This window comes from Trichomycterus rosablanca, chromosome 25, assembly GCF_030014385.1.
Source record: "Trichomycterus rosablanca isolate fTriRos1 chromosome 25, fTriRos1.hap1, whole genome shotgun sequence".
NCBI lineage: Eukaryota > Metazoa > Chordata > Actinopteri > Siluriformes > Trichomycteridae > Trichomycterus > Trichomycterus rosablanca.
This window is the reverse complement of record NC_086012.1, coordinates 6,384,203-6,406,824: the sequence shown is the minus strand read 5'-3', so window position 1 is coordinate 6,406,824 and position 22,622 is coordinate 6,384,203. Positions and strand designations below refer to the sequence as shown.

At 42.3% G+C, this 22,622-nt stretch overlaps 2 protein-coding genes and 3 non-coding genes across 5 annotated transcripts in view; 4 read left to right on the top strand and 1 right to left on the bottom strand.

Moving 5' to 3' along the window:
* gigyf2 (GRB10 interacting GYF protein 2) overlaps positions 1–1,854 on the top strand; it is a 56,478-nt gene extending 54,624 nt beyond the window's left edge. Inside the window, exon 29 of the mRNA XM_062987372.1 lies at positions 23–1,854. Within this exon, the coding sequence (XP_062843442.1) occupies positions 23–90 (68 nt within the window). The 3' untranslated portion in view covers positions 91–1,854. The remainder of the gene's footprint in view (positions 1–22) is intronic.
* A 1,040-nt stretch (positions 1,855–2,894) lies between these two features.
* snorc (secondary ossification center associated regulator of chondrocyte maturation) lies at positions 2,895–16,814 on the top strand. Its single transcript, XM_062988004.1, has 4 exons — positions 2,895–2,967; positions 6,381–6,488; positions 14,934–15,113; positions 16,401–16,814. The coding sequence occupies exons 2-4, from the start codon at positions 6,404–6,406 to the stop codon at positions 16,508–16,510; spliced, it is 375 nt and encodes a 124-aa protein (XP_062844074.1). The 5' UTR covers positions 2,895–2,967; positions 6,381–6,403; the 3' UTR covers positions 16,511–16,814.
* A 3,039-nt stretch (positions 16,815–19,853) lies between these two features.
* Positions 19,854–19,927, top strand: trnai-aau (transfer RNA isoleucine (anticodon AAU)). Its single transcript has one exon. It is a non-coding gene; the product is annotated as a tRNA-Ile (tRNA).
* A 413-nt stretch (positions 19,928–20,340) lies between these two features.
* Positions 20,341–20,412, top strand: trnap-agg (transfer RNA proline (anticodon AGG)). The gene has a single exon. It is a non-coding gene; the product is annotated as a tRNA-Pro (tRNA).
* A 1,206-nt stretch (positions 20,413–21,618) lies between these two features.
* trnaw-cca (transfer RNA tryptophan (anticodon CCA)) lies at positions 21,619–21,690 on the bottom strand. The gene has a single exon. It is a non-coding gene; the product is annotated as a tRNA-Trp (tRNA).
* Positions 21,691–22,622: the final 932 nt, after the last annotated feature.

The following is a 22,622-nucleotide window of genomic DNA, read 5'->3' as shown; positions in this document are numbered from 1 at the left end:
GAACTTGTTTATCTTTTTGCAGGTTTTTCAGTCAACGCATCTTCCGAGCGCTTAAACATGGGCGAGATAGAGACCGTAGAAGACTTTTGAGACCTGCTGACAGACTCCCCTGTCCCCTACCGACCCTGTGTTCGTTCACAAAAGCTGCCGTTTTATACCCTGATACAGTCCTGTGTTTAGTTTTTTTATTTTTACCCCCTCTTGTTTTTTTTTGTTTTTGTTTTTTTTACCCATCGCCATCTCTTGCACACTCTTCCCCAGAGGAACATGCCTCGGAGCATCCTCCCTAGAGGAACATGCATCACAGCATCCTCCCCAGAGGAACATGCCTCGGAGCATCCTCCCCAGAGGAACATGCCTCGGAGCATCCTCCCTAGAGGAACATGCATCACAGCATCCTCCCCAGAGGAACATGCATCACAGCATCCTCCCTAGAGGAACATGCATCACAGCATCCTCCCCAGAGGAACATGCATCACAGCATCCTCCCCAGAGGAACATGCCTCGGAGCATCCTCCCCAGAGGAACATGCATCACAGCATCCTCCCCAGAGGAACATGCCTCGGAGCATCCTCCCTAGAGGAACATGCATCACAGCATCCTCCCCAGAGGAACATGCATCACAGCATCCTCCCCAGAGGAACATGCCTCGGAGCATCCTCCCCAGAGGAACATGCATCACAGCATCCTCCCCAGAGGAACATGCCTCGGAGCATCCTCCCCAGAGGAACATGCCTCGGAGCATCCTCCCCAGAGGAACATGCCTCGGAGCATCCGTACCCCAGACGAACATGCCTCGGAGCATCCGTACCCCAGACGAACATGCCTCGGAGCATCCGTACCCCAGACGAACATGCCTCGGAGCATCCTCCCCAGACGAACATGCCTCGGAGCATCCGTACCCCAGACGAACATGCCTCGGAGCATCCGTACCCCAGAGGAACATGCCTCGGAGCATCCGTACCCCAGAGGAACATGCCTCGGAGCATCCGTACCCCAGAGGAACATGCCTCGGAGCATCCGTACCCCAGAGGAACATGCCTCGGAGCATCCGTACCCCAGAGGAACATGCCTCACAGCATCCGTACCCCAGAGGAACATGCCTCGGAGCATCCTCCCCAGAGGAACATGCATCACAGCATCCGTACCCCAGAGGAACATGCCTCGGAACATCCGTACCCCAGACGAACATGCCTCGGAGCATCCGTACCCCAGAGGAACATGCATCACAGCATCCGTACCCCAGAGGAACATGCCTCGGAACATCCGTACCCCAGACGAACATGCCTCGGAACATCCGTACCCCAGAGGAACATGCCAAGTGTGTTTATAAATTGAACCTTTTGAGAGGGAAAAGAAAGAACTACCAATACTAACAGTAGCTGATCACACCGAAGATCAGCGAGTTCTGATGTGTGATTTTATTCTTCCATCTGGATTCTCTCCACAAAGAACGATTCATCTACCTCCCCAACTTGCTAATTCGTTTTATAGCCAATTAGACTGATGTATTTACCCAACTTGTCATTATTATTTATTGAATTTGTTTTTGTTTAGTTACTTTCCTTCCCCCCCCCCACCTTATTTACTCTTCTTCATAGCCATGTGTTGGCAGAAGATGACGACGACGTAGGACCTAAGGGCATATACTCATCACCGTCCTGTTTTAAGGACGGGGTTAACAGCTCCAAGTAGTTATCCATTTCTTGTAAGATATTAGGCTGTTTAAAAAAATAAACGTACAATTCTGCATCTGTATTATAATATATGAAAACAAAAACCAATGGAGTCATACTTTTTTATTGCAGTATGGAAAAATAAAAGACAGTCTTCTGTGTGGACTGTTCTACATCACCTTGTTTTTTATTCATTTGAGTAACCAATCAATAGGTAGCTTTCTCTATTTTATAAGACAGACCATTCAAATCAAGTCAGCAACTTTACAGAATCCAGGACCGACAGACCAAAAACCCCTGTTGAGCAAGCCGAGGGCGACAGTGGCAAGGACAAACTCCCTTATTAATACAGGAAGGAACCTTGAGAGGGACCAGACTCAGCAGGGACCCATGTCCCCCTTGGGTGGCCTGAAGGATCATTTGAATAAAAAAAAAAAAAAAAAGAACACGCTGCAACTAGACTGGGATCTCGAATACATAATATCGAATCATCTCTGCCTTGCCGGCTGAAGGCTGAGCGGCCACATGAACAACGATTGGCCGGTTGTTCAGGTGGGCGGGACTAATATGGGTCTCTCTCTGTCAGACTGGTGCGATTACGACCTCTGCCGGCTGATTAGAGGCGCCTGCGCAGAGATGGGGAAGGAGTGCTCTTAGGGTGTGTCTCTCCGTACACAACGCTAGGTGGCACAACTCGTCAATGTGTGGGTGGTAAGGTGCATGCTGCCGACGTGTCTTAGGGGGCGTGGGGTAGCTTCGATCTCCTCGGTCAGAGCAGGGATCGGCATAGGAAGAGAGGAAGCACTATGCATTTGGGCAATTGGACGTGCAAAAAAAAAAAAGTTCCAACAAGAAGGTCCTGGGTTCGATCCCCAGGTGGGGCGGTCCGGGTCCTTTCTGTGTGCCGTCTGCATGGGTTTCCTCTGGGAACTCCGGTTTTCTCCCACAGTCCAAAAACATGCAGTCAGGTTAATTAGAGACACTCAATTGCCCTATGGGTGAATGGATGTATATGTGTATGCGTGTCTGCCCTGCGATGGACTGGCGCCCTGTCCAGGGTGTTACTGTGTGCCTTGTGCCTATTGAAAAGATGGAATAGGCTCTAGCACCCCCTCATGACCCTAATTGGATAAGCGGTTAAGAGAGTGAGTGAGTGAGTAAAAGTTCATTATTTAGTCCAGTCTGTAGTGAGTTTTTGACATTTTTGTTGCAGACACGCCAGGTTTCCGTCACATCTAGCAGGAGCAGCATAGTTGGCACGGCAGGTTCGACTTGCAGGCTTCAATCTCAGGTGGGTAAACAGGTTTCCGTCAGAATAACCTCGAGGTAACAAAACCCGAAAATGTAGTTAAAATGTGAAGCCGTTGGGAGTAAAATGTCAGTTTTGCAGAGAGTAGCATGAGACTCCGGCACCCCTTTTATTACAGCATAACTAAAAGGGAGAGCGATCAGGTAACAAGGTCATGAAGGCTTTCACAGGACGTCAGCGTCCACCTCCCTTACCGCCATCAAACCTAGACCAAGTGATCAGACGAGAGGCAGAACGACAGCAACCCAACATCCCTGATCACCACAAGTTTCTATGACCTAGAACCCCCAAGCTCTGCGCCTTTGTCTATAATCGGGGTGGGCAGCTCCGGTCCTAGGGGTCCGAGATCAGGCGCAGCCAGAAGCCACACGCAAGATGGAATCTGTTTGCTAAACCGAATCAATTTAGGGTTACTAATGTACACTGCCTGGCCAAAAAAAGGTCATACTAATATTTTTTCTTCTCCAGCACATCTCAAAGATTCTCAATGGGGTTCAGGTCTGGACTCTGGTGGCCAATCCATGTGTGAAAATGATCTCATGCTCCCTGAACCACTCTTTCACAATCTGAGCCAGATGGAATAACCTGGTCGTTCAGTATATTCAGGTAGTCAGCTGACCTCATTCTTTGGGCACATGACGTTGCTGAACCTAGACCTGACCAACTGCAGCGACCCCAGATCATAGCACTGCCCCCACAGGCTTGTACGGTAGGCACTAGGGATGATGGGTGCATCACTTCAGCCTCCTCTCTTCTTACCCTGATGCGCCCATCACTCTGGAACAGGGTAAATTTGGACTCATCAGACCACATGACCACCGTTCATTGCTCCAGAGTCCAATCTTTATGCTCCCTAGCAAATTGAAGCCGTTTTTGCCGGTTAGCCTCACTGACTAGTTTTCTTAAGGCTACACAGCTGTTTAGTCCCAATCCCTTGAGTTCCCTTCGCATTGTGCGATCATTCAAGATTTTTTTCCGCCCACATTCCTTCCTCGAAGATGATGTTTCCCCACTGTCCTTCCACTTTTTAATAATGCGTTGGACAGTTCTTAACCTGATTTTAGTAGTTTCAGCTTCTCCTTAGATGTTTTCTCTGCTTGATGCATGCCAATAATTTGACCCTTCTGAAACAGATGAACATCTTTTCCACGACCACAGGATGTGTCTTTCGACATGGTTGTTTAACAAATGAGAAGCTACTCACTGCATCAGTTAGGGTTAAATAACTTGTTGCCAGCTGAAACACAATCACCCATGCAGTAATTATCCAATGGGAGCCTCTTACCTATTTGCTTAGTTAAATCCAGGTGGTGACCTTTTTTTTGGCCAGGCAGTGTATATGTGTGTAATACACTCTTAACCCCAAATTCGTACCTGCAGTGATAAGAGAACTGTTTATTCTTTGTGATTGCTGCCATCTATTTGCAGAAGGTTGACATTGCGAGTTTCTCTTTTATCTCTAGTAGGAACTATTATCTATGAACCAAAAACGGAGCATACCGTTTCACAGCTGCGGAGATAATGCATGTACCGATCTGCTTATCGCTTGGCTTCTAATTTGCATAGTTTCCTCTATAGCTTTTTCACATTGATGACTCTGATGCTGATGCACTGCCTCCCGTGTCCGGAACGTTCCAGCTCTGCCACATCGCTGCCAGTCTGAACGTAGACAAGCCGGCGGAGGCAGTGTGATGCTTTGTACAATGTTCTGCTGGGAAACCTTGGGATCTGTCATCCATGTGGATGTTACTTTGACTTGTACCACCTACTTAAGCATGCTTGCAGACCATGTACACCCTTTCATGGAGACAGTATTCCCTGATGGCTGGATGAGGTGGATGGTTTGAGGTGTTCACTTGGCCTCCAAATTGCCCAGATCTTAATCCGATCGAGCATCTGTGGGATGTGCTGGACAAACAAGTCCGATCCATTGAGGCCCCATTTCAGAACTTCTGATGATAACACCTTGGTGCCAGATACCACAGCACACCTTCAGGAGTCTAGTGGAGTCCATGGCTCGACGGGTCAGGGTTGTTTTGGCAGCACAAGGGGGACCAACACAATTTGTTAACCAACAGCTAAACAGCTTGTGTTGGCAGAACGATGGCTTATGGGGGGGGGGAGTGATGACTTGCGCTTTTGTTGTACCACATCCTGTTATTGTTATGGGTAGCTCTGATTGTGATCCATTTAGTGCATTATAGGTGCAGCACAGTAGACTGTGGTCAGAAGGGGTGGTGCAACCGTTATGGTAATGCCAGCTTTTGAGGGTGGCTCAGTATGAGATCATGCTCATTCCCCTTTTTATGCTGATGAGAATTTTAACTCCTTATCAGATGCCTAATTTTGTATCTTCAATTTGAGGTTGCTTTGGGTCCAGTCCCATTAGGAAACACTGGGTACTTGCACTCCGAGTCCATCGCAGGGCACCACTTTGATCCGTTCATTCAGTTACTCGCATTTAGGGACAGTTCAGAGCAGTTAATTCAACTAGCTTGGTCCAGCTGGGTATTCGAAGCCCCAGAACATTCCATCAACAACAGAGAAGCTGCAAGTTTATTAACTGCTCACTGTTTAACAATCCAAAAACAGATCATAAGTTAGCGTAGTGTGTAGATTGTTTAAATGTTTGTGCTAAAATCCCATTAAAGTCTCAATCTGACCATGTCCACCTGTTGGGAAACAGGTGGACACTGGCTCAGCATTTTATGTATTACAGTTACACTAATCAGCCATAACATTAAAACCACCTCCTTGTTTCTACGCTCACTGTCCATTTTATCAGCTCCACTTACCATATAGAAGCACTTTGTAGTTCTTTGTAATTCCCTTAAGGCAATTCAGTATCTCCAATTAACCTGACTGCATGTTTTTGGACTGTGGGTGGAAACTGGAGCTCGCCGAGGAAACCCACGCAGACACACGGAGAACATGCAAACTTTGCACAGAAAGGGGATTGAACCCAGGACCTTCTTGCTGTGAGGCGACAGTGCTACCCACCAAGCCACCGTGCTGCCCCACAGGAGGTGCAGGCTTTCTAAAACATCAACAACTGCTACCCCAAAGTTAGAAGCATAGCATTGCTATTAAATTAATCCACTTGTTAGCAATGAGTGTGACAAACACCTGAAGTCAATAATTTGGAGATGTGTCCACATACTTTTAGCCATGTGAGCAGGTCATTAGAGTCACTATGTCTGTGAAAGCAGGACTAATGAGCAGTAGACCTGTCAAAGTGCGCAGAGTGGATGGGGTGTAAGCAGAGGTGATGACAATGTCCACTCTGTCCGGCAAACAAACTCCTCCCTCCTCCACCTTTCCACCTTGCTTTTCCACCCCTCTCACACTCTTATACTGAGCCGCTGGTCCGGGTTAACAGCTGAGTGATCCAACAGCCTGGTGATCCGACAGAGACAACATGGCCTTTTTCAGAAGCTTCAGTACAGAGTTCAGATTTCTTCTCCTCGCCGCTCTCGCTCTCTGTGTGGCTTTTGTTCAGACAGGTAAGGATACCCTTTTTCTCTTTTTTTATACTGGTTTCTAATGGTTGTATAATACTGGAAGTTTGACAATCGTCTTAGATTAGATAGTAAAATGCTGGTGAAGACCCAAGTCAGGTTGACAATTGCAGGGGAAAAACACAAGCATAAGTGAACCTTGAGAGAACCAGATGCAAAATGGGAACCCATACTCTGGGAGATTCCCAATTAGTGTGACTACTTCCAGTAGAGAGTTTCCAGTACTATGTAATAGTGGAGTAAACAGTACTGACTGTAAATATATAATATAAACCATTTAAAGACAGAGCTGTTTGGTGTAACTAGTGAATGTGTGTCCTGAAAATGCACCATAGGAAGAAATAGTCGTAAACTGGCGACAGGGTCATGGGCGGCCAAGGCTCATTGACGCACGTGGGGAGTGAAGGCTGACAACAGACGAGCTCCTGTAGCTCAAATTGCTTAAGAAGTTAATGCTGGTTCTGATAGAAAGGTGTCAGAATACACAGTGCATTACAGTTTGTTACATATGGGGGTGCATAGCCGCAGAGTAGTCAGGGTGCGCCAACAATGGGCACTCGGCAGGTAAAAACTGGCAGTGACTGGAGGTATATCAATACTAAAAAAAAAGGAAATTTTGGGAGACTGTCATGCCATCTGAATGCTGAGTTACTTCTCTGCCAGACCATCAACTCAAAAGTACGTAGAAACCTGACCATGAGCTTGTTGGCCTTCCCATTCCAAAAATATGGGCATTAATCTAGACTTGGCCACTGTACCTTTTTCATGGCCTTCCTTGTCTTCGTTCTTTTGGGAAGGCGTTCCACAGTGTCTGTGGAAAATAGTGCCCATTTTACATCTGGTTCTCTCAAGGTATGGCCAAAAATATTTGGTCACCTGACCATGATCTTGTTGGACGTCCTATTTCAAAATGAAATGGTATTAAAATACAGTGACCTCTTTGTGATCTTTTCAGCTAGGACAATAGCCACTCTTCTGAGAAGGCTTCTAATAAGGTTTAGTATGTCTGTGGGAATTTGTGTCCATATAGTCAAGAGTACTTGTATGTATTGATGCTCCAGTTTATTCCGAAGCTGTTCAGTGGGGCTGAGGTCAGGGCTCTGTGCAGGCCACTGGAACACAGGGGCACAATCATGCTTGAACATTGGTCTGTTGCTGCATAAGTTGGAAAACATATTTTCCTTTAAAGAATTTATTTATTACACCTGTTAGCAACCGCTGTGCCTAAAACATGTGAATTCAATAATTAGAACGGGTGTCCCAATACTTTATAAAGTGTAGATACAGTGTGTATACATAAGCATATACTGTATATATGGATTTATGGAAGTATATGCTTATGTATACACACAAAGTATTGGGACACCCCTTCTAAGGGCATCAGGGTCATGCACCACACAGCGGGACTTATATTTAGTATATTCTAGGTTAATGTCTGTATGGATCTTGGCATGTACTTTCAGTTTCCAAGAGGTTTTTTTTAGGTACGTTGGTTTCCTCCCACCTTCCAAAACACATCAGTACCTGGATTGGCTACCCATAATTTACGTACCTACCAGGCGGGTCCAAAATAAATCATATTAAATATATTACAGCATACGTCTGGAACTAGGGGACACATGTAGACACTTAGGGTAGCATTTTAAAGGTTAGAATCTCTAGCAATAGATAGCATTTCATAACTTTATTTACATACACCGATCAGCCATAACATTAAAACCACCTCCTTGTTTCTACACTGACTGTCCATTTTATCAGCTCCAGTTACCATATAGAAGCACTTTGTAGTTCTACAATTACTGACTGTAGTCCATCTGTTTCTCTGCATGCTTTGTTAGTGGTCAGGATCATCACAGGACCACCACAGTGCAGGTATTATTTAGGTGGTGGATCATTCTCAGCACTGCAGTGACACTGACATGGTGGTGGTGTGCTTGTTAGCCCCCTTTTATGCCGTGTTCGTGTGTTGTGCTGGTATGAGTGGAGTTTTTAAACACCTCACTGTCACTGCTGGACTGAGAATAGTCCACCAACCAAAAATATCCAGCCAACAGCATCCCGTGGGCAGCATCCTGTGACCACTGATGAAGGTCTAGAAGATGACCAACTCAAACAGCAGCAATAGATGAGTAATCATCTCTGACTTTACATCTACAAGGTGACCCAACTAAGTAGGAGTGTCTAATAGAGTGGACAGTGAGTGGACACAGTATTTAAAAACTCCACTCATACCAGCACAACACACACTAACACACCACCACCATGTCAGTGTCACTGCAGTGCTGAGAATGATCCACCACCTAAATAATACCTGCTCTGTGGTGGTCCTGTGGTGGTCCTGACCATTGAAGTGTAGAAACAAGGAGGTGGTTTTAATGTTATGGTCGATCAGTGTAATATCCAACATAAAATTGGTTGCTTGAAAGAGTGATAGTACATAAATAAATAAAAGGTTTATTTTTAAGTTAATTTTTTTCAAACTGTCAAAGCATTTCCTTGCTGTCAACCTTTTGGAACCAAGACTGGACCCTTTTTATATGAACTAGCGTATGATGCACAGAGAACCATTGATAATAACGATTTAGGCGAGTCTTCTATTTTTTGCAAATGTTTGCCGTAACATCGAGTAACTTGCAGGATTCTTTCACAACCCAGCGCTAAACCTGAGCCTTTGAATCAGACAAAGAATTGCTTGTTGGACACTCTGGAAAAGCAACCCATGAGACCTGATGCAGTAGGACTAGGGTAAACAGGTTAAGTACACAAACACACACGAGCCTGAGTGCTAAGCTGAAAGCTGTATGAAAGTAGCTTAAGTGTAAATGCTTCTTACTTGTTGCTTAATAATCTAAAAAATAATAAACATACAATTAACGTTTAATGTTAACATGCACTTTTAGGGGACATTTGTCACTAGTGACAAAATGATCGGAACACATCAAAAATATACATAGTGCACACCTATATTTTATTATATGACCATTAGTTTATTTTTATCCTCATCAGCTGCTTTAATAGGCATTAATACGCTTTTAGTGCACATCTGGTTTGATCTTGTCAAATATGTTATTATTACTATTAATATTATTATTATTATTACTATTATTACTATTATTATTTTTTTTTTTATTATTATTATTATAAAGCTATTACAGAAGGTTAATTCTTAGCCTGATTTAGCTGATCCAAAATCAGTTTTGACATGGGTTCGTGATCCACTTAATGGTTCTGTCTTATATGTGCATTCAAACTAGTACAACTTATATGAGCACAGAGAACTAATCTGCTGCACTAAACCACTATCACTTAACATGAATAAGTTGTAAATGCCACAGTCTTAAACATTATAGAACTATGTTGCTGTGTAAATATTTTTAACCAAGCATTTTGGAATACACTTTAATTTACCCATGAATACTGATGAGGTTGTGCACTGATGTTGGATGATAAGATCTGTCTACAATGTTCGTTATCCCATATACACCGATCAGCTATAAAATTATAACCACCTCCTTGTTTCTACACTCACTGTCCTACAATTACTGACTGTAGTACATCTGTTTCTCTGCATGCTTTGTTTAGCCCCCTTTCATGCTTTTCTTCCATGGTCAGGACTCTCCCAGGACCACCACAGAGCAGGTATTATTTAGGTGGTGGACGATTCTCAGCACTGCAGTGACACTGACATGGTGGTGGTGTGTTAGTGTGTGTTGTGCTGGTATGAGTGGATCAGACACAGCAGCGCTGCTGGAGTTTTTAAACACCTCACTGTCACAGCTGGACTGAGAATAGTCCACCAACCAAAAATATCCAGCCAACAGCCCCCCGTGGGCAGCGTCCTGTGACCACTGATGAAGGTCTAGAAGATGACCAACTCAAACAGCAGCAATAGATGAGCGATCGTCTCTGACTTTACATCTACAAGGTGGACCAAATAGGTAGGAATGTCTAATAGAGTGGACAGTGAGTGGACACAGTATTTACTGTGCGCTGCTGTGTCTGATCCACTCATACCAGCACAATGTTATTGTCACTGCTCTGTAGGGGTCCTGACCATTGAAGAACAGGATGAAAGCTGGTTAAAAAGGTAAGCAGAGAAACAGATGGACTAAAGTAATTGTAGTGCTTCTATATAGTAAGTGGAGCTGATAAAATGGACAGTGTGTGTAGAAACAAGGTGGTTTTAATGTTATGGCTGATCAGTATATATATATATACAGTGTATCACAAAAGTGAGTACACCCCTCACATTTCTGCAGATATTTAAGTAGATCTTTTCATGGGACAACACTGACAAAATGACACTTTCACACAATGAAAAGTAGTCTGTGTGCAGCTTATATAACAGTGTAAATTTATTCTTCCCTCAAAATAACTCAATATACAGCCATTAATGTCTAAACCACCGGCAACAAAAGTGAGTACACCCCTTAGTGAAAGTTCCTGAAGTGTCAATATTTTGTGTGGCCACCATTATTTTCCAGAACTGCCTTAACTCTCCTGGGCATGGAGTTTACCAGAGCTTCACAGGTTGCCACTGGAATGCTTTTCCACTCCTCCATGACGACATCACGGAGCTGGCGGATATTCGAGACTTTGCGCTCCTCCACCTTCCGCTTGAGGATGCCCCAAAGATGTTCTATTGGGTTTAGGTCTGGAGACATGCTTGGCCAGTCCATCACCTTTACCCTCAGCCTCTTCAATAAAGCAGTGGTCGTCTTAGAGGTGTGTTTGGGGTCATTATCATGCTGGAACACTGCCCTGCGACCCAGTTTCCGGAGGGAGGGGATCATGCTCTGCTTCAGTATTTCACAGTACATATTGGAGTTCATGTGTCCCTCAATGAAATGTAACTCCCCAACACCTGCTGCACTCATGCAGCCCCAGACCATGGCATTCCCACCACCATGCTTGACTGTAGGCATGACACACTTTTCTTTGTACTCCTCACCTGATTGCCGCCACACATGCTTGAGACCATCTGAACCAAACAAATTAATCTTGGTCTCATCAGACCATAGGACATGGTTCCGGTAATCCATGTCCTTTGTTGACATGTCTTCAGCAAACTGTTTGCGGGCTTTCTTGTGTAGACACTTCAGAAAAGGCTTCCTTCTGGGGTGACAGCCATGCAGACCAATTTGATGTAGTGTGCGGCGTATGGTCTGAGCACTGACAGGCTGACCCCCCACCTTTTCAATCTCTGCAGCAATGCTGACCGCACTCCTGCGCCTATCTTTCAAAGACACCAGTTGGATGTGACGCTGAGCACGTGCACTCAGCTTCTTTGGACGACCAACGCGAGGTCTGTTCTGAGTGGACCCTGCTCTTTTAAAACGCTGGATGATCTTGGCCACTGTGCTGCAGCTCAGTTTCAGGGTGTTGGCAATCTTCTTGTAGCCTTGGCCATCTTCATGTAGCGCAACAATTCGTCTTTTAAGATCCTCAGAGAGTTCTTTGCCATGAGGTGCCATGTTGGAACTTTCAGTGACCAGTATGAGAGAGTGTGAGAGCTGTACTACTAAATTGAACACACCTGCTCCCTATGCACACCTGAGACCTAGTAACACTAACAAATCACATGACATTTTGGAGGGAAAATGACAAGCAGTGCTCAATTTGGACATTTAGGGGTGTAGTCTCTTAGGGGTGTACTCACTTTTGTTGCCGGTGGTTTAGACATTAATGGCTGTATATTGAGTTATTTTGAGGGAAGAATAAATTTACACTGTTATATAAGCTGCACACAGACTACTTTTCATTGTGTGAAAGTGTCATTTTGTCAGTGTTGTCCCATGAAAAGATATACTTAAATATCTGCAGAAATGTGAGGGGTGTACTCACTTTTGTGATACACTGTATATATATACACACACACACAGTATAATAATAATAAAGTATAATATTTTGTTAATAATTGTTAATTGTAAATAGTTGATTTAATAAAATAGTTTGTAGGCTATGTATTTAAACTCTGTTTAAATTTAAAATACCACTATTCTGTTTTATTTTACAACCCAATGTTGAATGTCTAAACTTATACACAGCCATAATACACAGCCTACATTTACTAAAAATGCGCAATCACAAACAGGCCGCAAGGCGCTAGCTTTTCCACATGCAGCCTCATAAATAAGTTTGTATAGTGTTCAGTAAACAGACACACGCGCCATGTTTTGGAGCCGTTACTCGCCTCGTCTCTAGGCTGTACAAGCATCCTTTTGTGACTCGGTGTGAAGGGGATCATTGATGGAGCTCCAACCCAGGAAACACTTCATCAGCACAGGCAAACATAGTAAAAAATGTCTCATCAGCGCTTGCACATCTGCTCCGGATCATAACCTGATGGTTTATTTTACTTTATTAATATTACAGGAGAAATTTACAGTGATAGATGTGTGACAGTGTTAAACGTTGTATGTATTTTAATAAGACGGTCAGTTGATCTATTTCAAATCATCTGATGGTTGTTTTTGTTTATCTGTTCCAGTGTTTGTCAGGTTATGAGGAGCTTTTCTTCCTAAAGGTTAGTTAGAGAGGCTGTGTGAGGTATGTGGTACTAAAAAGCATGAGCCCAAAAACATCTAAATAGTGCCCCTAGACGAGGTCAGCCCTTTTCTTCACAGGCTGCCCTTTAGGACTCTGGGAACCAGTGACAAGAAACAAAGGTCATTTTTTTCATGTCTAATGCATAGGTGTGAAAAGTCCCATGGTGTGTCTATGCCCTGACCTAAGGAATGCAAGAAGAATATGTGAGAAGAGAGAAGAAGAAAGGATAGTTAGGTAGGGGAGTGTGAGACAGAGTAAATAGTAAGAAATAAGTGCTAATTTTGAGTCAGTAAAAAAAGCAATGTGTGGCTAATACTAACCACAATATGAATCATTACACTACAGACTTTGTTAGCTTGGAGCACAATACGTATTTTCGTGGATTTACCTTTCCGAAAGGCATGGGTACCAAATGTCTTGGAAATGCTTCAATTTTGCATTTTTGTTGAATTCAATATAAATCACAAACCTTAAAGACCAAACTTTGTTTATTTGGAATTTAATGTCATGTTTTACACCCTTGGTTACATTCATGACAGGGAACGGTAGTTACTCATTACACAAGGTTCATCAGTTCACAAGGTTATATCGGACACAGTCTTGGACAATTTAGTGTCCAATTCACCTCACTTGCATGTCTTTGGACTGTATGAGGAAACTGGAACACCCGGAAGAAAACCCACACGGACACGGCGAGAACATGCTCCACACAGAAAGGACCCAGACCAGGACATGCCCCACCTGGGGATCAAACCCTGGACCTTCTTGCTGTGACAGTGCTACCCATTTAGCCACCGTGCCGCCCTGAAGGCCAAAGAAGATCAAGGAGTGCGACCGGTCATAGACCTTCCTCCATAGTCACTGGTCCTAAATCCATCAAGCATTAATAGGGGCACTTAAAGAGATGTAATTCATCACATAAGATGCTTGGACTTGGAGCAAGTTTGACAAGGGCCAGATTGTGATGGCTAGACGACTGGGTCAGAGCATCTCCAAAACTGCAGCTCTTGTGGGGTGTTCCCAGTCTGCAGTGGTCAGTATCTATCAAAACCGGTCCAAGGAAAGAACCAGTCCATGTGGAGTCCGTGTCTTGACGGGTCAGGGCTGTTTTGGCAGCAACACAATATTAGGAAGGTGGTCATAATGTTACGCCTAATATGTGTATTTTAAAAGCAGTTTAAAAGTGTGACCAAATACAATCCAAGCGATTGAGGATTAAGAGCCTTGCTCAAGGGCCCAACAGTGGACAGCCAGCGACCTTTAATTACAATTCCAGTACATGTTTACATTTCCAGCATTTAGCAGGCTCTTAACACAATTTGAGCAACTGTGGGTTAAGGGCCTCGATCAGGAACCCAACAGTGGCAATTTGGCAGTGGTGAGACTTGAACAGCAACCTTTTGATTACTAGTCCAGTGCTTTTACTTCTCTAATGTTAACTGCTGAGCTTACACTGAAGCTATAACATACAGTGGGGGACCAAAAGTGTCAATCAATTGCTTCAACCAATTGCTGAGATTCATAATCACCATTTCCATCAGCATCATCATAATTTTAATGTGTAACCACCACTTTATCAAGGTCATAGTGGGTCCGATTTCCCTGGAATCACCGGGTGCAATTCATTAACACACCCCGGACAGGGCACCACCCCCTGTATGTAGATGTCTGGCCAGCCGGATGCACAGCTGGGGATTTGAACCCTAGATCCCAGTGGTTTACCCGGGCAAGATTCATTTTGTAATTATAGATTTTGGTTGTTGCAAGCCATCACATTTAAATAGTACTCAATGTTGTGACATAGAGCATTATGCATTATTACATCATGACCTAAGTCAGTGTCACAGACTTAATTATGCAGTAATGAGTTTCTTTTTGCAGAAACTGTGGCTGTGGCTTCTCCGACGGTACAGAGTGAAAATCAGGGCACGTCATCCGGAGACGATGGAACAGAACTAGTCCATGAGGTCACGACTAAAGACCCCACTGAAGACGTGGGACAAAACGGCTTCACTTTTAACTATGAGAAGAATCAGGAGTCTGAGATTGTGGAGGATGAAGGTACAATCATGTTACATGTACAGAGTGTGAGGGAGACATTGTTGTATTATTAATTATTAATTATTAGTGATACCAGGTGTAAAAGTGTGTTCTTTGGTTTGATTTATGGGCATTTGACAGAAATACCCTAGAAAGGGCGCCAATCCATTGCAGAGCTTAGCGAGCTGCCATATGCCTTGTACCCAACAGTGGCTTTAGTTTTGCCATTCAGCTATAATGGCATAAGTTATGGAATGCTGCAAAGAAGACTTTGGGGGCTTTTTTGGAGTGAATGTTGGGTTCTATCCTACCTTTCTAACCAAGGCCCTCATTGCCCGAACTCTTGGAAGGTTCAAAGTTGTGCCAACTTGTTTAAATATCTAAATCAAACTAACTGCAGAATGTTCCAGCATGTCTGTGGGCTTGTGTATAGCTTTTGATTGGACATACAGTTATATTTATTCCATAGCAATGAATGGTGACGTTCTGCAATGCCACCATGAACCATCTGGGATACTATAACAACCACCTATCAACACATTATCAATTACCTTAAGAACCTTAGCAACTCATTACCAAACATCTAGTAACACCCTAGCAACCACCTGACAAAATCAGGGCTTAATTAAGCTGTGCAATATTGCATTTTCTTCAAAAAATTGAATGGTTAATATTAGTTATAATTATTAATAGTTGTAATTATTAAGTTCTGGCTTTTCATCCACACCCAGTGGATCTAGGATGCCATAACAACCACCTAGCAACACATAAGTTACCTGAAGAACCTAAGCAACTCATTACCAACCACCTGGAATGGCATAGCAAACATCTAGTAACACCCTAGAAACCACCTGACAAAATCAGGGGTTAATTAAGCCGTGAAATATTGCGTTTTCTTAAAAAAATCGACTAGTTATTAGTTTCTAGTTATAGTAAAAAAACAAACAAACAAGTGTTCGTTAAAATTGTTTAATTTGGTAAATATACACAATATGATCAAAAGTATGTGAACACTTTATAATTATTAAGTTCTGGCTTTTCATTCACACCCATTGCTAACAGATAAGATAATGTGTCCACATACTTTTGGGCATGTAGTGCAGATTGTTTCCCTTTTGCAAACTTTATTTTAATGCTTTTTAATGACAGATTCTGTAATGAGTACAAATTGTTTTCCATTTTTAAATGTTCTTTAATGACTGCAGTTCTTAAAAAACATATATACACCTTTTATGGCATACATTTAATTTGATGTGTGTGTGTGTGTGTGTGTGTGTGTGTGTGTGTGTGTGTGTGTTTCTCTGCCAGGTGTCCTTGGCCCAGGTGCTATCACAGCCATCGTCATTGCAGTGTTTCTCGGTGCCTCAGTTCTACTCGCCCTTGTTGTCATCACACTCCGAAAGTTTACAGCCTCCTAGAGAAAGATACCTTAAATCTCTCTAACCCACATATGTTTGTACTTAGTCTTCATCTTTCCCCTTGCTATGGTATATTTTATGACCTCGTTTACACCTTGACTGTTCATGCATCTTGTATCTCAATTTTCGTAATTTTTTTTGCCACATGCGTTTACGCCTGCACTCAAATGAAAGTCCGGTTAGCCAGACTAAGACCTGATTTCTGCATCACAAGTTCTATACAAATACCCCATGGTAATTTGATTCGCAAGATGCATGAACTAAACATCTGTAAATAAGAATTATGGCATTGTTTTACCGTAAGTATCAGGTTCTTCGAGATTATACGGTAGTTATAAATGGGGAAAGCTGGTCTTAGCTCAATGCTACAAGAAACATGGCCATACACTTGTGGAAGCTGTGTTACCATTACGGCCATTCTGTTATCTATATAATGATACACATTAATTCTCCTAGGTCTGAATGGTGTTATACTTGTGGCAGGTAATATCTTAGTTGATTTATACATTAGGCATGCAATATTGCCATTGTTACTTACTATACATTTATTACTTTTATGTTTTGAGTTTGATGATCTATGTGGTGCTTACAAAAGAAACAAAGTGTAAAGTCTTAAGACTAGAAATTTGACATTTTTAATATATTTCATAAAAGTTGTATCTAGTGAACTTTATAAAATTTGCTCCAACGTGTTCAACTGTCCAAATCTGGAACAATTTCAAACACATAAAATGTCTAAGAAAAAAGCTCTATATATAAATAGGACGTTAACTTCTAAACATTAATATAATTAATTATTTAATTTAAATGATTGGGTTTTTTTTTACTTACTTTATATTAATTTGGTTTTAATTCATTATCAATTAATATTGATAATTTGGTTTATTTCCAGCAACTCACTGTCTCAAAAATACATTATTCATGTCCTGAGGTGTCAAAACCCCCCTACGCCATCACCCCACTTGACAATCACCTTGTTGGACGACATCCCTTTCCAAAACCATGGACACTAATATAGCTTTATTCCCCCTTTTCTGGCTGTAACTTTTTGCAACATTTTGTGTCTGTTGATGTATGTGACCATTCTTTGGTGAAGTACCAAAGTTTTTTTAATTAGGAGATAAGTTTAGGACGATTAAGATTTATATTTTATGGGTCTATTATTTACCCTGCCTTTTTTCAAGGGTGATACACATGAAGGACAAAGTTGTTTCCCTAAATAAATTATGTTTTACCAAATTTGTGTGTTTTTACTTCATTTTGCCGGCAGACTCGAGGTTTATGAACTGGATCGGTTCTTTCATTTTCATTTCTCAGCTTTTGCTGCTCTAGTCTTTTGACTCCTGAGCTGCCGCTTGGCACACGCTGTAAAGCACTTAATCTTGAGTTATTCAGTGTGTGTCTTGTTTTGATTCTGTTCAGCCACTGCACTTGGGTCCAGAATTGCTTTGGTGGTGAGTCCTTCCACACCACCCTGTTACATTGGTAACAGGTGAGGGGGTCGTGGGTGTAAAAGTAATATCCACTAAAGGCTCAGTTTTTTAAATAAAAGAGGGGTCGTGGCTCACCACTTTGTGCCAAATTCCATAAGAATAATTTAGATATTACACCATCTACCACGCATAATATTAGGGAAAGATTCAGGGAGAAATTTCAGTCTATGTACCTTCAAACCACTGTTAAGTAAGCATGACCTTTGAGCCTTCAGGGCAAGCCATAACCTAGTGGTTAAGGAACTGGACTAGTAATCAGAAGGTCACTGGTTCAAGACCCACCACTGCCAGGGCCCTTGAGCAAGGCCCTTAATTAACCCTAAATTGCTCAGACATACTGTAACTCGCTTTACTGTAAGTCGCTTTGGAGAAAGGCGTCTGCTAAATGCTGAAAATGTAAATGAGCCTTCAGATGGCATAGCAGAAGATACTGTGAGAAATAGATCCACATGAGCATAGGAGTACTTTGGAAAACTGTTGTCAGTTAACACAGTCTACCGTGGCATCAAGAAAACCTGAAACCCTGTTACGTAAAGAGAAAATCACAATTGTATGCAGACATTTGGCTTAGCATCATCTCCTAAACCCATGATTTTGTGTCTATGATATCATAACAACATGGTCACCCACACTTCACCCAAAATAACGAAGAAGGAACAATATACACTATATTGCCAAAAGTATTTTCGCTTGTCTGCCTTCACATGCATACGAACTTGAGTGACTCCCATTCTTAACCCATAGGGTTTAATATGATGTCGGCCCACACTTTGTAGCTATAACAGCATCAACTCTTCTGGGAAGGCTTTCCACAAGGTTTAGGACTGTGTTTAATTTGTGAGGTCAGACCTGGCTCGCAGTCTCCTCTCTAATTCATCCCAAAGGTGTTCTATCAGGTTGAGGTCAGGACTCTGTGCAGGCCAGTCAAGTTCTTCCACACCAAACTCGCTCCTCCACGTCTTTATAGATCTTGCTTTGTGCACTGGTGCGCAGTCATGTTGGAACAGGAAGGGGCCATCCCCAAACTGTTCGCACAAAGTTGGGAGCATGGAATTGTCCAAAATCTCTTGGTATGCTGAAACATTAAGAGTTCCTTTCACTGGAACTAAGGGGCCGAGCCCAACTCCTGAAAAACACCCCCACACCATAATCCCCCCTCCACCAAACTTTACACTTGGCACAATGCAGTCAGACAAGTACCGTTCTCCTGGCAACCGCCAAACCCAGACTAATCCATCGGATCACCAGACAGAGAAGCGTGATTGGTTACTCCAGAGAACACGTCTCCACTGCTCTAGAGTCCAGTGGCGGCGTGCTTTACACCACTGCATCCGACGCTTTGCATTGCGCTTGGTGATGTGAGGCTTGGATGCAGCTGCTCGGCCATGGAAACCCATTCCATGAAGCTCACTACACACTGTTCTTGAGCTAATCTGAAGGCCACATGAAGTTTGGAGGTCTGTAGCGATTGACGCTGCAGAAAGTTGGCGACCTCTGCGCACTATGCGCCTCTGCATCCGCTGACCCGCTGTGTCATTTTACGTGGCCTACCCTTCGTGGCTGAGTTTCTGTCGTTCCCAATCGCTTCCACTTTGTTATAATAGCACTGACAGTCGACTGTGGAATATTTAGTAGCGAGGAAATTTCACGACTGGACTTGTTGCACAGGTGGCATCCTATCACGGTACCACGCAGCAACCCATTCTTTCACTAATGTTTGTAGAAGCAGTCTGCATGCCTAGGTGCTTGGTTTTATACCCCTGTGGCCGTGGAAGTGATTGGAACACCTGAATTCAATGATTTGGATGGGTGAGTGAAGTGGAGTTCGCTACTAAAGTGAGAGATTTCATGGCCGGTTAGCTCAGTTGGTTAGAGCGTGGTGCTAATAACGCCAAGGTCGCGGGTTCGATCCCCGTACGGGCCAAAAACTTGTTTTACCTACTTTTTATTCTTATGGACACCTTATTTTGTTTTATGTTCGAACTCCCACCTGCTATTGTTAAATGGTTTTAAGTTTTAAAAAGAACTCAACCCTTTGTTACTCAACTTCCATGACACATTAGATTTAAGCTAGTTTCAGTTTTGGTAGGGCGGGTTTTAGACAGACTTTGTGTTCGTCAGTTTTGCTGGACCTGGCAACCCTGACCAACCCAAATCTAAGGTTTGCGGCGTTGTACTGTAAGAATGTTTGTTGATGTTGGTGTCAGCTTATTCACAGCTTAAATGTAATGCTGTTTGGAGGTTAGAACTTTATAGAAAATTAGAACGTATAGAATCCTTTAATCATGTTAAATAAATAAATATGTATAGGTTTTGTGAACGCTTTTCACTGTGGATGGCTCGTTGGTCTAGGGGTATGATTCTCGCTTAGGGTGCGAGAGGTCCCGGGTTCAAATCCCGGACGAGCCCAAGTTTTTGTTGTTCTTACGTTAGCGTTTACTGTATACATCACCCTAAAACACGAATAAATCAATAATTTAAGCATAGTTTAAGCTTTATTTTTACTTATTAACTAAGCGTTGGTTCTGCTGAATGCATTACCCAATACAACCGCGTTTTGTTTGCTTAATGTGTAAGCATTTTAGTCTGTGTACAAAGCGTATTTTAAATCTATTAGTGAAATAGTTTGTGTGTATTCGCTATATGTTTAAGCAGCCATTCCTTTGTAAAATTAAAATACAGGCCTTAGAGCACTAATTATTTTATATGGCTTCGTGTTAAATGCATCTTGTGGTGCAATCCCAAGTAAGGACAGAAGGTGGCAGTGTACTTCACGTGTACTCAATGCATTACCCGCAACAACAACGTTTATTTACTTCATTTGTACGCATTTTAGTCTATGTACACGACACATTTTAAAGCTATTAGTGGAATAGTTTGTGTGTACTCGATATATGTTTAAGCAGCCATTCCTTCGTAAAAAAAAAAAAAAATGTAATAAATTAAAATACAGGCCTTAGAGCACACATTATTTTATATGTCTTAGCGTTAAAGACATCCTGTGGTGCAATCCCAAGTAAGGACAGAAATTGGCAGTGTACTTCACGTGTTTATATACTGTATATACATTGCATGGACTTCTGTTACAATGTTTGTTTTCTCTTAGTTTTTAACGTCGGTTTTACATTTACATTTTCATTTACATTTTCAGCATTTAGCTAGTCCGGTACCTTAACCACTGAGCTATCACTGGTTTTAATATGGGTCAGTATATAATTATATTAATTTTAATCTTGTCAAGTTACCCTTATCATATAATCAAACGTATAATCAAACCTTGTACATGTTATTTCAATGAATCAGTTGCTTCTAAGTAAGTAAAGGCCCCCTGGTATATCTGTGGAAAGACCTTATTTAGAAATGTAACTGATCTAGTTCCAATAAAACCAATCCCCTAACCTGTAAACACGTATTTCTTAATGTGTTTTTGCCTCCGTCTGTTCCTGTATCTTTTGAGAAGTTGCTACAGCAAAAAAATTCTAGTAAAAATATTCAACAACAAAGAGAAACTATGTTTTTAATATGTTTGTATATAACCATGGAATGCATTTGTAAACATGTACCATGTGCTGTATTTTTAAACGAAGGACAGTGCTGCAGTAAAGAAAAACATTATGACCCCGACGTGATTTGAACACGCAACCTTCTGATCTGGAGTCAGACGCGCTACCGTTGCGCCACGAGGTCTGAAAACAATAAGTGTTCACTCACATATAAAGCATATACAGTAAACGACTATTAATATTAGTAATATATCAACAAATTACGAACCATTAAACTAAAACATATTCGGAGAGAATTTAGGTTAGTGGCTTCTCTGCATAAACACGGGGTATTAAGTGGCACTGACTACATAATCTTTCATTTAATACTTAAATACTTAAATAATTACTCTACATTAATTACTCTTGTTTTATTTTTTGTGATACAGACTCTAACTACAAACAACTAAACATAATATTATCTTAGGCACAATGTCTATCACCATTTCTCCACGTTATTCTGTACTCGCGACTAAATGCAGTGTGGTTACTCAGAGCTGGGCGGTTCCTGAATCACCCGGGTTAATGATTCGAATCTTCGTACTGGATCAGGAATCACGAGTCCGAGGTCTCAGTTGACCCGGATCCTATGAGTCCTCTGATTGGCTGCTGCTAAGTACACAAGGTGAGTGAGCAGAGTCATTGGAAACACCGCAGACTGTGATTTGGCTGAACCGACTTTACTCCAGTCCGTGAATCTAAGTAATACGTTAAATATTCCATTATAAAACGGATAGTTCCGGTCCTAAAATCTGATTGGCTGAGCCGCGTTCGAAGCCGTTGTAAAATCCCCGATAAACTCACACCTAGGACCACCTCACATCATTCCATATTAATACGCCACTGAAAAGAAAAATTTAATGTTATTTTCGCCCTCATGTTGCCTAGCAACACTGTTAATCGAACTATTTTGCGTCGCGGAAGAATGCTTTATTGTAAGTTTATACACAATAAATACATTTATGAATTAAACATTGTTGTATTTATTATATTTTATGTTGACCGCCGTTTTATAAAAGCAATAAGCCACTCGAGACCGTACGTTACTGTTACGATTTTAGCACGGGGAAAGAAGTT

Coding starts and splice junctions, on each gene's coding strand:
- snorc (XM_062988004.1), top strand. CDS start 6,404: ATGGCCTTTTTCAGAAGCTTCAGTACAGAGTTCAGATTTCTTCTCCTC. Junction 6,489..14,933: donor TGTGGCTTTTGTTCAGACAG/GTAAGGATACCC, acceptor TTCTTTTTGCAG/AAACTGTGGCTGTGGCTTCT. Junction 15,114..16,400: donor TGAGATTGTGGAGGATGAAG/GTACAATCATGT, acceptor TTTCTCTGCCAG/GTGTCCTTGGCCCAGGTGCT.